We start from the raw sequence: 12612 nt of genomic DNA, 5'->3' as shown, positions 1-12612 counted from the left end.
GGAGCATTCTGAGAAATGCTTAGTGACAGCAGGCTTGGCTCTCCTGGCCGGGTAGGACACAGCTTCCTTCCCTTTGAGCTGCAAAAATGAACGCATTGCCTTCTGAGAAGGTTTTCTCCAAGAGTTTGGTTCTCACTTCTCCAGCCTTGCCATCTTCTGGGAGAATTCTGTGTTTCATTTGTGCTGTTAAACTGTGTGCAAGTTTCAGTCTCCTCCCCGTGTCCCCCCCAGCCCTTTGTGCTGATCGCTGCAGGATAATTCAGTGCTGCCATCCATCAGCCCCACCCTGTCTGGGGGACACTGAGGCGCTGAGCAGGGCAGGCAGCGCTCAGTGGTGGCACTGGAGTGACACAGCAGTGGGCAGGGAGGATGGATGGATGGATGGATGGATGGATGGATGGATGGCCGGATGGATGGATGGCCGGCCCTGTGCTGCTGCTCTGGAGCAGGATCTGGGTAAATGGGATCAGGGCCTGCCAGAGCAGATACGGGATCTGCTGGAGCAGGAGACAGGCAGGGCAGGAATTCCACTGCTGCATCCACGAGCTGCATGGACAACCTCTGAGGGAGCTGGGCTGGGGAACTTCATGAGAACAAACCAATTAATTTATAGAAGATTATCTGATTTCAGGATTAACCTTTTTGGTATCCTATCCAAGATTAATTTTTGGATATGGAAAAGGAATAAAATTTGTGCTTGAGTCGTAAAACAAGCAAATCAAGCACTAATGCTAACATAGCCTCAACATCCTCCTCCAGGGAAATAAATAAGAAAATAAAGAAGATGGTTCAATTCAATCCAGCTACTTTATAGTTCCTTCCATACTGCTTTTAATTTTTTTTATCCTTTATTGTCACTTATTTTCTCTGCTTTCTCAGTATAACTTTGTTTGCCCAATTATGCAGTCATCTGAGTTACCTAGATCTTACCTATCTATATCTTTCCCTCATGAAATTATCTGTGCTTTAAAAGAAAACTGAAAACTTTTATTCAAAGTGAGGATAAGCAGAGCATATTTTTTTTCTTAATATTCCCATAATGTTCCCAGTATCTTAAAATATTTCAGCAGTTTATGTGCTTTTCCTTCCCTGTGTGGACAGATGTCATTCTATTACAGTTTGAAATATTCAACTGAAATGGCTTTGTAATGTCTTTTACATGGTAAGAAAACTACCAAATTAAAACAATGACATCATTGATTACCCTTTGATAGATGAAATTTATCTAAATTAATTATCTTTTAGTATTTGCTAAAAACGTTCATATGTGAAAATTCACAATGATAGAACATCTGCTCAGCAGAGGGCTTATCAAAGGTATTGTAATAAGCTATGTAATGAATGTTTCAGCCTTCAAAAGAGAAAATATTTTGTGTGGCATTTATTTAAATAATTTGTCTCAAGTTGGGATTTCCATCCCACTTTAAGAAAAAGAAGCAATTTTGTTGTGAAAACATTATAATTGAATTTGGAAGCTTTACAACTCAGTGAAGGAAGAAGTGTAACTTGGAAATATCAAAATTCCAAGAGCTAGGAGATGAAAAAGATTCATTTGAAGTCCTGCTTGGAGGCACGGCGAGCGGCGCGCTGCGGCGAGCTGGGTTTGAAATCGCTCCGGGTGGCTTCTCCTCCGTCCCCGTCCGTCTGCTCGTTCCTTGTGCTCTTTGGGAGTTTGCCTGTCAGACCTTCTGCAGGTTTGATCCTGGGAGCAGCTGAAAACCTCAGTCTTTTCTCCATTGAGCCTCCTGATGAAGCAGGGAACGTGTGTACAAGAAACGTTTTATTCAAGTCACGGCTCCTAGAATTCCTTTTTCACGTGAAGGTTTGTGTTGCTTATCCAAGCGTGGTGGTGTTCTCAGGGGTCTTGGGATGAGGGAAGAGATGAGAATGTTGACTCCATGTTTCAGAAGGCTTGATTTAGTATTTTATGATATATATGATATTAAAACTATACTAGAAGAATAGAAGAATAAAACTATAATAAAAGAATAGATTTCATCAGAAGGCTGGTTAAGAATGATAACAAAGGCTTGTGACTGACTGAGACAGTCCAGACAGCTGGACTGTGATTGGCCATTAATTAGAAACGACCAGATGACACCAATCCCAGTTGCACCTGTTGCATTCTACAGCAGCAGGTAACCATTGGTTACATTTTGTTCCTGAGGCCTCTCAGCTTCTCAGGAGAAAAAATCCTAAGGAAAGGATTTTTCATAAAACATGTCTGTGACATCCAAGTGTATAGGATGTCACAGACTTGTTTTTGAAAAATCCTTTCCTTAGGATTTTTTCTTATATAAGAGCTCCTGTGAAGGGTCTTTCCAAGATGCTTGCCATTCCTTATAAAACCCCATTTTTTTATTCCTGTATATTTATTAACTTTTTCAAGTTCTGTTGCAACTATTTCCTCCTGTCAAATAGGAAATGAAATTACAATTTTATGAGCACACTATGATAATACAGGCTAAGGTAGTGGAGAGGCTCAGAGGTTTTCACATTCCATATAAATGCCTTTTTCAAAGTAATTTTTTTCTCTGACATGGGAAATAAGGATGGGTTGTTTCAGTGGGAGCCTTTGAAGGCTTTCCACAAGTGAGAACATTTTTGCTCATGTTCACCCTGGCACTGGCTGTCAGCAGCTGAAAGGGCACCTTGTTGACTCTGGTACAGGGCTTGTCACTCTTCACACACAGAGGGAAAAGTGATGGTCACTTTGACCCTCCACCCTGACATTTACATTGAATCCACGTCAGGCTGTTTGGAAAGAAGGACCACTTCACCCTGGGGAATGTCTTTGCATGTTTCCTCCAGCTTTCAAGGAGGTGAAGGATAATTGTGAAGAAAAGGTTCAGAGGGAGCTTGTTTGGCCTTCAGCCTCCTTTCTTTGTAGGGCTACTGGGAGCAGGGATTGGCAAACGGCAGGATTGCAGGTAATGTGTTTCTATTAGGGCCTCTCTATTGTGTTAGAGAAGGCACCTGGCTATTCCATGGTATTTTTGAGCCATTAAGGAACACAACTATTGTGCCATTTTGTAGTTTGCTGAGATAGGTATTATTCTGTGACCCTTTGTTGATTAGATAAAAATTGGCTCAGGAATATTTGGGTGTTTCTCATTATCTGAGTATTTCTTAAATTTCTCTGTCCGTAGATTGTGCCAAGCTGAGTTTGAATAACCTTCTCTTGGTTAAATCCAGGAGGGAACTTGGTGTCCTCCCTCATAATGGAAATATGTTTTTGCCAAAAAGAACAAGAAACAAGACAGTCCCTAAACTTATCACCTGCCCACTTCCAAAAATGCTCCAGGATTTTCATCAATCAGTGGATGTTTCTCATCTTCCTGATGAGATCTTAGTACTGATCTCTCAATATTTGCTTAATCTGATCCATACATTATATTAGCACACAGCAAGTCTAAAAAATATGAGGAACTCTTGCAGCTGTGTGACTAAATAAGGAATTTGAGCATCAATACCATGGACTGAGAACTAGGACTCCAAACAAGATGCCTCTGACCTTGTTGGGTGGGAGATGTGAGACTGAGGAAAGTTTTTACTCATGGAATTTAAACATATGTGGCTTAATCTGAGCATATGGTGCTTTTACTGACAGGTACCTGTGCATGTGCCTTGCTTATGGATAAAGCAATTAGCTGATTAGTAAATGCTGAATAAGTGATAACTATAATGCCTAGAGCTGAATAAATACACATAAAACATCTGTATTCCTGTTTAGGATGCTACTTGTGAACATAGCAGCAGCTCTCTAAGCCCCTTTGCAATGTAGAAGCACAAATCAGGGCTTGGTAGATCTTGTGTGAGATTTTTGGGTTCTTTAAATAAAATGCCATGACTTTGAACACAGCATTACACTGAACCAAGTAGGACAGAAATAAATGGTATCATAATAACATTTCTATACCCTGAATGTAAAACTCTGTTTACTGTTTTGCAAGACAAATCTCAAGGATTTTGTCTGTAGTTTAGTGTGGCCAAAACATAAATGTTTTACTCTGTGCTGGGCTCTAAAAATGTAGCTTTAACTCCAAAGGTATGAAAGATTTCATAAGTATTATATAAAGTCTGAAATTCATAAGTAGGAAATGCTGTGCATGCTTTTTCCTCACATCTCCCTTTCAGTTACAGCAATTTAGGTTTTAGTGTATGATGAATTCTGTCATAAATTACTACCAGAATACATTTTTCAGCTTTGGAGTAAATTTTGCTGAAATTAATATGGAAACCCTCCCATGTTTCAGTGAGAGATCAAAGAAAATCCCAAATGGAAAACATGCTTTTGAGAGGGGGGAAAAAAATAGTTCTGAGTTCTTCAACTGTTGCAATGAAGATAACTTAATTAAAATCAAAGCAAAACTAATTAAGAACTTAAAGTGGAAGTTTTTGGTTGCATAACATCCCTGAAACATGGCAGGATGGGTTTGTTATCATTGCCAGAATTCCTGGTCATACAGACAGGTGATGCCAGTGGATCCCAATGGAAATGTACAGTTGGATTGCAGTTTTCTGACCACTCCTTTTGGCCTTTCTGCTCTATTCCTGCTCTTTTGCTTCTAGGGAAAAAAAAAAAAAGCTATTTTGGCTGAAAATTCCTTTTCTCTCCTATAAGTTTTTTATGGGTGTGCAGCTAAGGGACAAACCAGCTGAGGTCTATCAGTTTGTCATTTTTATTCATGGATTTCATGGTTCATTCCTTGATCTAACCATTCTCAAGTGGAAAAAGAAAGCATGTTCACACACATCCCCCTAGTCTGTGTGCATCTTTTCTTGCCCTCTTCCTTGAAAATGGAGAGGGAATTGAAAATTTCAGCTTTGTTTGTTTTCTTGTTTCACTTGAAACAGATTGAAAATATTTTTTTAAGTTCAAAGTTAAATGAAATCTATTAGTGAGGTATTCTTACTTCACACTGATCTTCAGGTATTGCTATAAAAGCTTTTAAGTAAGATGTTCTGATGATCTCTAATCCTTCAGCATTCATTCCCATCGTGCTTGTATCATATCCTTCAAAAGCTTCTCCAGGAAGGTGCTTTTTGGGTTAGCGTGCACATGTGGTTTTTCTGAATATTTAGTGAAAGCCTAATGAGCAGGCTCCCTGCTCTAGCAGATCAAGACTTTATTAGGCTGAGTTTTGCTCTTTGAAGAGCGTTGCCATATGGGAGGTTTGTTTTTTTGGGCTCTCTCAGGTGCTGGTGGCAGATGGAGCTGGAAGCGCTCGGAAGACAGAGCACCAAGCAGCTCCCATGGAAGCGGCTGGGGGTCACCAGGGCCACAGCAGGAGCCTGGCAGAGCCACAGAGTGCTCAAGCAAGGACTGCTGGAAATGGGAAGAGCAATTCTGGAATTCTGCAGCCTCTCTGGGCACCTGGTTCCTTGACCAAGGCAGTTCTTAATCACATTCACGGCGAATTGTTTCCAGTCTCGCGACAGAGCTGGAGAGCCCTCAGTTATATAAATGTTATCTCCCATTTAGTTCTGTTCAAGAGCCCTGTTGACCTGCTTTTCTTCATTGCATTCCCTCAAATAGGAGGGATCCAGATCCCTTTGACCCTAAACAGTGACCACAGGCAGTGATCTTCATCCCTACTTATTTAGGAGCTGAATGCAAGTTTACAGAAGCAAATGCCTTTTTCATCCAGGCAGACATCGCCCACTGCCTTGTGTGCTGGTTTGTTGGTTGGTTGATTGGTTTGTTTCCTTTTTTTTCCTCTTTGCTTTTATCATCATAATGGAATTTTGGTTTTCCAAGTTCGGTGTAATTTCATACAATGTAATTCTAGTTGCTTTCCTAATGAAGATTTTGAGCTTCGTCTTCTTTAAAAAAATAAAAAATCAACACATTTTTGGCTGTGGGAACTTTGACTTTAAACAAAGGCACCAGGTTTTCTATTTCTTTTTTTTAAACTTTCCTTCTAAGAGGCACTGCCAGGTGTTTGCAGCATAGGATGGGAGCATAGGAGTAGTATCCTTAGGGAGGCAAGGCTTTCATTTACCCATAGAGGGATGATTTCTCACCATCTGCTCTGCATCTCAGACAACTGGGATGTTAAAAATGTGAATTTCCCCATCCGCTGGGAGCTTTCCTGCACAGCTCACGTATTACAGAAAGAAAAAGATGTCACTGAAAAGAACTGTTTTACTTCTGGGCCATCATAGATGACTATTTTTCAGCAAAAGGGTTGTTGTGATTTTTTTGTTTTATTTTTTTTAAGGCCCACTAATTAGTGCATGTTCGCAATTAACTGGTCAAATTCATTCTGTAAAGAAAACAGCTGAAAATAAAAATAATTCTGTGGTTATGCAAAACAAAAACATTTGAGAAAGCACTTTCAGAGCCAATAAAACCCTGAGGTAAAATTAAACTGCGTTATTCTAAACAAAATCTCTTTTTCAATGTGTTTTATAAGTTAGTGGTTTTTTCACTCTGCTAAGTTTTTCTCAAGGTAGAGAATATAAAAAGCTCAGATCTCCATAATTTCTGTACTGTTGCATAAAATGGAAAGCAAGAATTTAATAGTATGGAAATATCTTAATTTTTTCCATTTTTTAAAAAAAGGTAGCAAAGAAGCCTTTTTTCAAGTACAAACATTCAGCTCTGAGCTCAATGTGAGATTGCTTTTTGGAACTTCTTTATCTCCAGTTACTTAGGATATTTTCATAAACTTTGCCCAAAAGAGGAGCAAATGCAAGATTTTTTTGTGTAGACATGTATGACCATCTGCAGATTTGAAAGAAGCCGTTGCACTGAGGAAGGGATAATCACTCTGCCAGGTTTTGTTTCAGACAAGATTTCTATTCTATAGGTGCTGTACACGGAGTTATTTGGGGAGGTTCACTTGTGTGACCTTGACTGTAGAAGTGTTTTCACAACTTTACATTTCTATATTTATTCAGTAATATTTTTCACTTACCTGTCAGTTCCGAAACCTCTCTAAATAAATAAACACATTTGTTACTCTTAATAATGAAAGAATTTTCAACTATTTTTTGCTCTGAGGAATAATCATTCCAGAGCTGAATAAGTAAGTGGACATGTTTGGCAATGCTAGTTTTAATATTTCCAGGTCTGTTAGAAGCAGATGTGCAATACACAGAAAATTACAGTTTATCCTGTAGTAAAAGCAGAAATGTATCATGGGTTTCAAGAATACTCTAAAACCAAATATTATAGAGTTCTTCCGTGTGTTTCTCACACTACTCTACATCTTTGAAATGCTAAAACTTGCCAAACTCTCTCCATCTTTCTGACTTCCAGGATGGTTTTTCAAGATGTGTTATCAAAGCAGGGCCTTTAATCATCTCCCTGAAAGCTTTAAGCAAAACCACTCCATGTAAACTTCCACTCTTAATTATCCAGTTGCTCATTTTTGCTGTTGAGGGGAAGGAATTAAGAAATAACAAAAATACTTTAGTTCTTGCAGGCTTAAAAGTAGTTGTGCTATAGTTATTTTAAGAAATATGAAATATATCTACATAGTAGTTGCAAATTTGGTTTGTTGTAAAATTGAATGGCATCAGTAGTTGAGAACCTGACCTCGGAAATGAGACCTGCACACAGGAAATAATTAAATTATAACTCTAATAAAGGATTCTTGTTGGTTTTTTTCCTTTAGAGATAATACATCCCATGGCTTTTGGAGGAGCTAAGCCAATGGAGAGATCTATGAGTGGATTGGGTTTTGTCTCCTCCTTTATTCTTGGTTTTATGTCTTTGTGGCAGTATTGACTCCAGTGAAGTTATTTCTCTCTTGTGCCAGTGTAAGAATAATGAGAAAACCTTTTCCCAGCAATCTGCAATGTAACCTTGTGGAAGACACTACTGTAATTTATATATTGATAAAATGAATATAATGTATTGCACAGAGGTTTTGTGAGCTTTAATTAATGTTAGAATAGTTTTACATTGAATAATGATGGAATAGTCTTGAGTTAATTAACTCTAGATCTCAAGGACATCAGCCTGTGGTGGTTGAATGCAGCAGATAGTGTGGGTGTGCCAAACTTCCAGAATTGCCCTCTTTTAAAAGCCATTGTTTTCAAGGTGCCCCAGTGTTGACTTTAAATTCTTTGTTTGCTAATTTGTCATGTGAACTATAAAATATTTTTTTATATAAAATGGAGGAAGGATTTGGTCATTAAAAGGTGTCTGAGGAAATAGTTGAAAATAGATATGTTTATTTAAGTAGAACTTTGCTGGCAAAAATACATCTTTGAAAATTTGATTACTTGAAACAATTAAAAAATATTTTCTGTGGCAGGAGAAGTGAGTTGGGAACCACCCTGCTGGTAACGTGCCATTAAAGCTTGTTGGTTTCTATCTAGTGAGCAAATTTACTTCATGCTGAAATCTATAGAGAAATATATAGTTCATGGTGATGTTGTTCCTGTCAGGCTGGAAGGGTGATGGGCAGCTCCCACTGAACCCTCAGAGATCTTACAGCTCCCTAAGTGAGGGTATCAGATACCACTAAATTATTACTTCATATCATTCCTATCATTTGCTTTTGATTTTTGCTTTTTGAATCATTTCGTGTTCACTTTTGATTTTCATTGTGTCTTTTTTTTGTTTGTTTTTTCATTGTGCACCTTTAACCATTTCACTCTAACCCATTCTCATTTCCAGAAGAGCACCCCTTGTGTGATGTAGGGGAGTTCCTGTGCCACGATGGTGTCACTTGTGTGTCCTGGCACTGGCTGTGCGACGGGGAGCCCGACTGTCCTGATGATTCTGATGAGTCCTCAGACACCTGTAAGTAAAGCTGAGAGGAGCTGCTCTTTGCTTTCATCTCCCTTTAAACTGAAACCTTTTCAGTCACACTGACTATACAACTGGAAGGGCAGATCCCATTTTGTTTTATCAATCCTGTACGAATGTTCTTGTTGAGGAGCAGCAGGTTGAGGGGAGCAGGTTCCATTCTTAGTGTGGGTGAGAGACAGAAGCAATGGATGGGATGGAAGGTGTTTTGCTCTTGTGCCACTCCTCTGCTCTCCCCAAGCTGTCCATGGGCTCAGAGGGGACAGGCAGAGTCAGGCACAGGAAAATGTGCTCCTCTAATTAGGTGCATTTAGGAGGAGCTGGGGTGGAAGAGAAGAGTGCAAAGTATTTTCAATACAAATATGAAAAGCGTACAAACATCAAAGGGAAAAATGAAAGACGATGTGAGAGCTGTGAGGGGGGAAATAAACAAAGAAAGGAAGATGATGGAAAGCTTTAATAAAACATATTTAATTATAGTGAAGACCTATTTGGGTTTTTTTGGTTTTTAATGTGGCTAAGAGCTTTTGAACACCAGAGTAACAACCTTACAGACTTTTTTCTTATCAGCCTTGTAGACTACTGATGAGGTGTTATTAAATCTTAATGTTCCCTTGTTTCCTGTGTTCTGAGGAAAATGAGGGAATTTCCTGATTTTATCCCCAGGATAATCACTTAATGTAAGAGAAGAACCATGTATTTTGTATCAAAGCAATACTGACAATCAGGAAGGCTGGAAATGGGGTTTGCTGCTCAAAGAAAAGAAAATATCAAACATCAGATAGTATTTGGGAGTCTAATCTTCAAAATGAGGGACAGAAGAGCTCAAGATGTCTGGGAGCCATTTCTGTCTGGGCAAACACTGCAGTGCTGATTGCAGCCTTCCTGCTCCAGAGCTTGTTCTCTGCTACTGATCACAAAATTGCCTCGGGGGCTGTGGCAAGGGTGCTCTGATTAACCACCCTCCCCACACTGTGGGATTCTCAGCCACCACATCCTGCAGTGGGAAGTGCTGGGTACAGCTGGGGTTTTGTTACTGCACTGCTGATTGCCCCCTTCTCTGATGTGTTTTCAAGCTCAGTGTTGATATGTGCACATAGAAGTTTTTCTAGTAATGATTATTGAGGTAGGAGCACACAAAGGGTCACACACAGAGTTTTTAACTTTCCTCCTGATATTCACCATGTAGTTCCAAATCCAACAGTTTGCTGCATGCCCAGGTATTTTCCTCTTGAGAACTTCACATGTTTTGTAAGACCCGTGTTCAGCAATTCTATTTAAAATTGTGGCATATTAAAAACCTGGCATTTGGAGTTTATTGGTGGCTGGAAGAAAAGGGAAGGGAATGGGAAAGAGAGTCTGCATTTTTCCCAACATCAACCAGCACGGTCCTCTTGGAAGCTCCTTTCCCTTTGCAAATGTGAGCAGTTTATGTCAGATGCTTTCCTTGGGCTGTCCTAAGCCAAAGGCAGGAGTCAGCACCGTGGCCTTTCTGGTTACAGAGAAGGAAGCTGTTTGAATCTTTATTCTTTTGCACCTTCCATGGCCCTTTGCTGAGGAGCTGCTGGGTAATGAGGTGCCTGGGCCACAGCTGAGTGTGTGAGACAATAATTGCCTTAGGTGTGCTGCCCTCCCTCACCCTCTCAGTGTAACTCAGCCCAGGACTGAGTGAGAACCAAGCGACAGCGCTGGGGCATTGGGTGAAACTCTGTTACATAATTGCTCACAATTTTGTATTGCGTTTGATGGTTCTGTATTTTTTTAGTCAGCACAATCTTCTGTCAAATTGTTGAAACATGTGCCTATTTTGGCTTCATCAGGTAAATTGTTTTTAATTAAAAATAATATCATGCTCCTGATTTTTCCTGCTGATACTTTGCACCACAGTGTCTGTAGAAACTTACAAATTACATTAAAAACATTCTTATGGTACGTTTGATCCCTGGTGCTAATTCCAGGGACACAGCACATTCAGTTTTTGTGCACAATGCCATGTGTCTGTTTGTTTTAGATGAATTTGTCAGCTCTTTTTTGACTTGCATATGATGAATTATTTGGTGTAGCCTGACAGATATTGCTAGTTGTTCCCATAGCCGTAAACAAATGGATTTTGATTGATTTTCTGTGGATTTGTGCCTAGTAATAGGGTTTTCTGGGTTCTAATAATGTGCAAGCATTGATCAAAGCTTTTTTGCAAGTGGAAGTTCTTAACTTCTCTCCTGTGGGGATTTCAAAGTATAGAAAAGGAGAGAAATTCTCAAGCTGCAGCTTTTCCCATGGTGAGAATATGAGAAGTCTTATTAGTCTCATCACTCAAGCATCTATTTACAGAAAACATCCAGGAACTAAATATCTTTGTGAGCAATCTCCTGGTGATGTTTTAACCAAGTTTTGCAATGGAACCTGAAAGTTATTTGGCTGTACAAACACACATGATATGCCTGTGTAAACTAATTGCCTCAGGAACCCACCTGAAATCCTACAATCTGGTAGGTTATTAGTGTTTATAAACACAAACAGTGATTTTACAAACACAAACCTGTGCTTGTAAGGAGATCTGGGATGGGACAGAGAAGGGGAAAATGGTGGCATCCTTATTTAGTGTTGGATTTCAGTGTCTGTTGGCAAAGGCTTGGGCAGGGCTCTGTGCAGGCACAACCTCCTTGAGCTGTCAGGGGTGTGCTGGGGGAGTCCTGGCTCTGCCTGTGTGTTCTCTTCAGGCAGCAGAAAGCTTCCAGCACCAGTCTGTTCCCCTTCTACTTCCCACCTTCCTCTAAATGGTCTCACAAACAGCTTGGTAAAATCACAAGTGAACTGCTACAGCACCTACACTTGTGTTCTAGTCCATTTCTTAGCAGCTGTAGTTCTTTCTGCTCTCTGAAGAGATGCTGGTTTTTACAGTACCAAGGTACCTCAGTAACTTATAATGAATAATTTAGTGAACAAATTCTGTTGCTTTTCTGTTCCAGAGTTGTTCATGAGAAAATTGATTTTTGAAAAATACAAAATGTATTAAAAAAACTCTTGACCAAGTCATTTCTATGCCTTCTTGGGTGGTCTCTCGGTTGTTCATGGGTTTTTGCAAATAGTCAGGATTCAAAAATCAATTTACTCAACCTAATCAGATGATGCTGGGTTCTTCAGTAGGCTAAATCAGCAAGCTCACTGAAAATCAATAGAACTTTATCAGACAGCCCAGAATCTGGCCAGACAGTTTGGCTTTACAGATAGTGAATCTGGAGGTTGATGAAAATGTTCAGAAGCAGGGCTCTGTTAAAAGGAAAAATAAAATGGTTGCCTGCAGACTCACCTGACATGTGATTCTGGTGGGACAATTACAAAACTCAAATCCATTGCTGAAAAGCATGGAGTTTAAAAACATAACATTGACGACAATTTGTGTATTTTATCATTAACTGACTGCACTACTGTGTGCTGTAGGCAGTTACCACTTATAAACATCAATGCAATACTCATTTTTTTTGGGAATAGTTTTAGTGGTGTTTTTGAGGCTTTCTTGGTTGTTTGTTTTATTTTTGGTGTTTTGATTGGATTTTTTGCCTTATTTTACCATTCTTGCCACTAGTGTTGGTCTTAAGCTGTATTTGCCCATCTCAGCAACTGTAAATAGAAAACTTCACTAATTTTTTGTATCTTAAAGATCCAGTTTAAAACATGTTTTTTTGGGTTTTTTTTAACATGTGTGTTTTGTATTCCACAATTGTACCTCTCAATAACATATTCATCCTAAGTAAGCCATGTCCAAGGAATACTGTGGTTTCTGAAACCAGACAAATATTTGATGTGATGTGCTATTACCTGCTTTTATCCTCAGCCTCCTACTA

General features: G+C 39.4%; 1 protein-coding gene across 1 annotated transcript in view; it reads left to right on the top strand.

The window, feature by feature from the left end:
* Positions 1-12612, top strand: part of LRP1B (LDL receptor related protein 1B) — a 631162-nt gene that overhangs the window by 152729 nt on the left and 465821 nt on the right. The window contains exon 2 of the mRNA XM_066553313.1: positions 8636-8761. Within this exon, the coding sequence (XP_066409410.1) occupies positions 8636-8761 (126 nt within the window). The remainder of the gene's footprint in view (positions 1-8635; positions 8762-12612) is intronic.

The sequence above is a fragment of the Molothrus aeneus genome, chromosome 7 (assembly GCF_037042795.1).
Source record: "Molothrus aeneus isolate 106 chromosome 7, BPBGC_Maene_1.0, whole genome shotgun sequence".
Lineage (NCBI taxonomy): Eukaryota > Metazoa > Chordata > Aves > Passeriformes > Icteridae > Molothrus > Molothrus aeneus.
The sequence above is the reverse complement of the archived record's forward strand: the minus strand, read 5'-3'. Positions and strand labels throughout refer to the sequence as shown.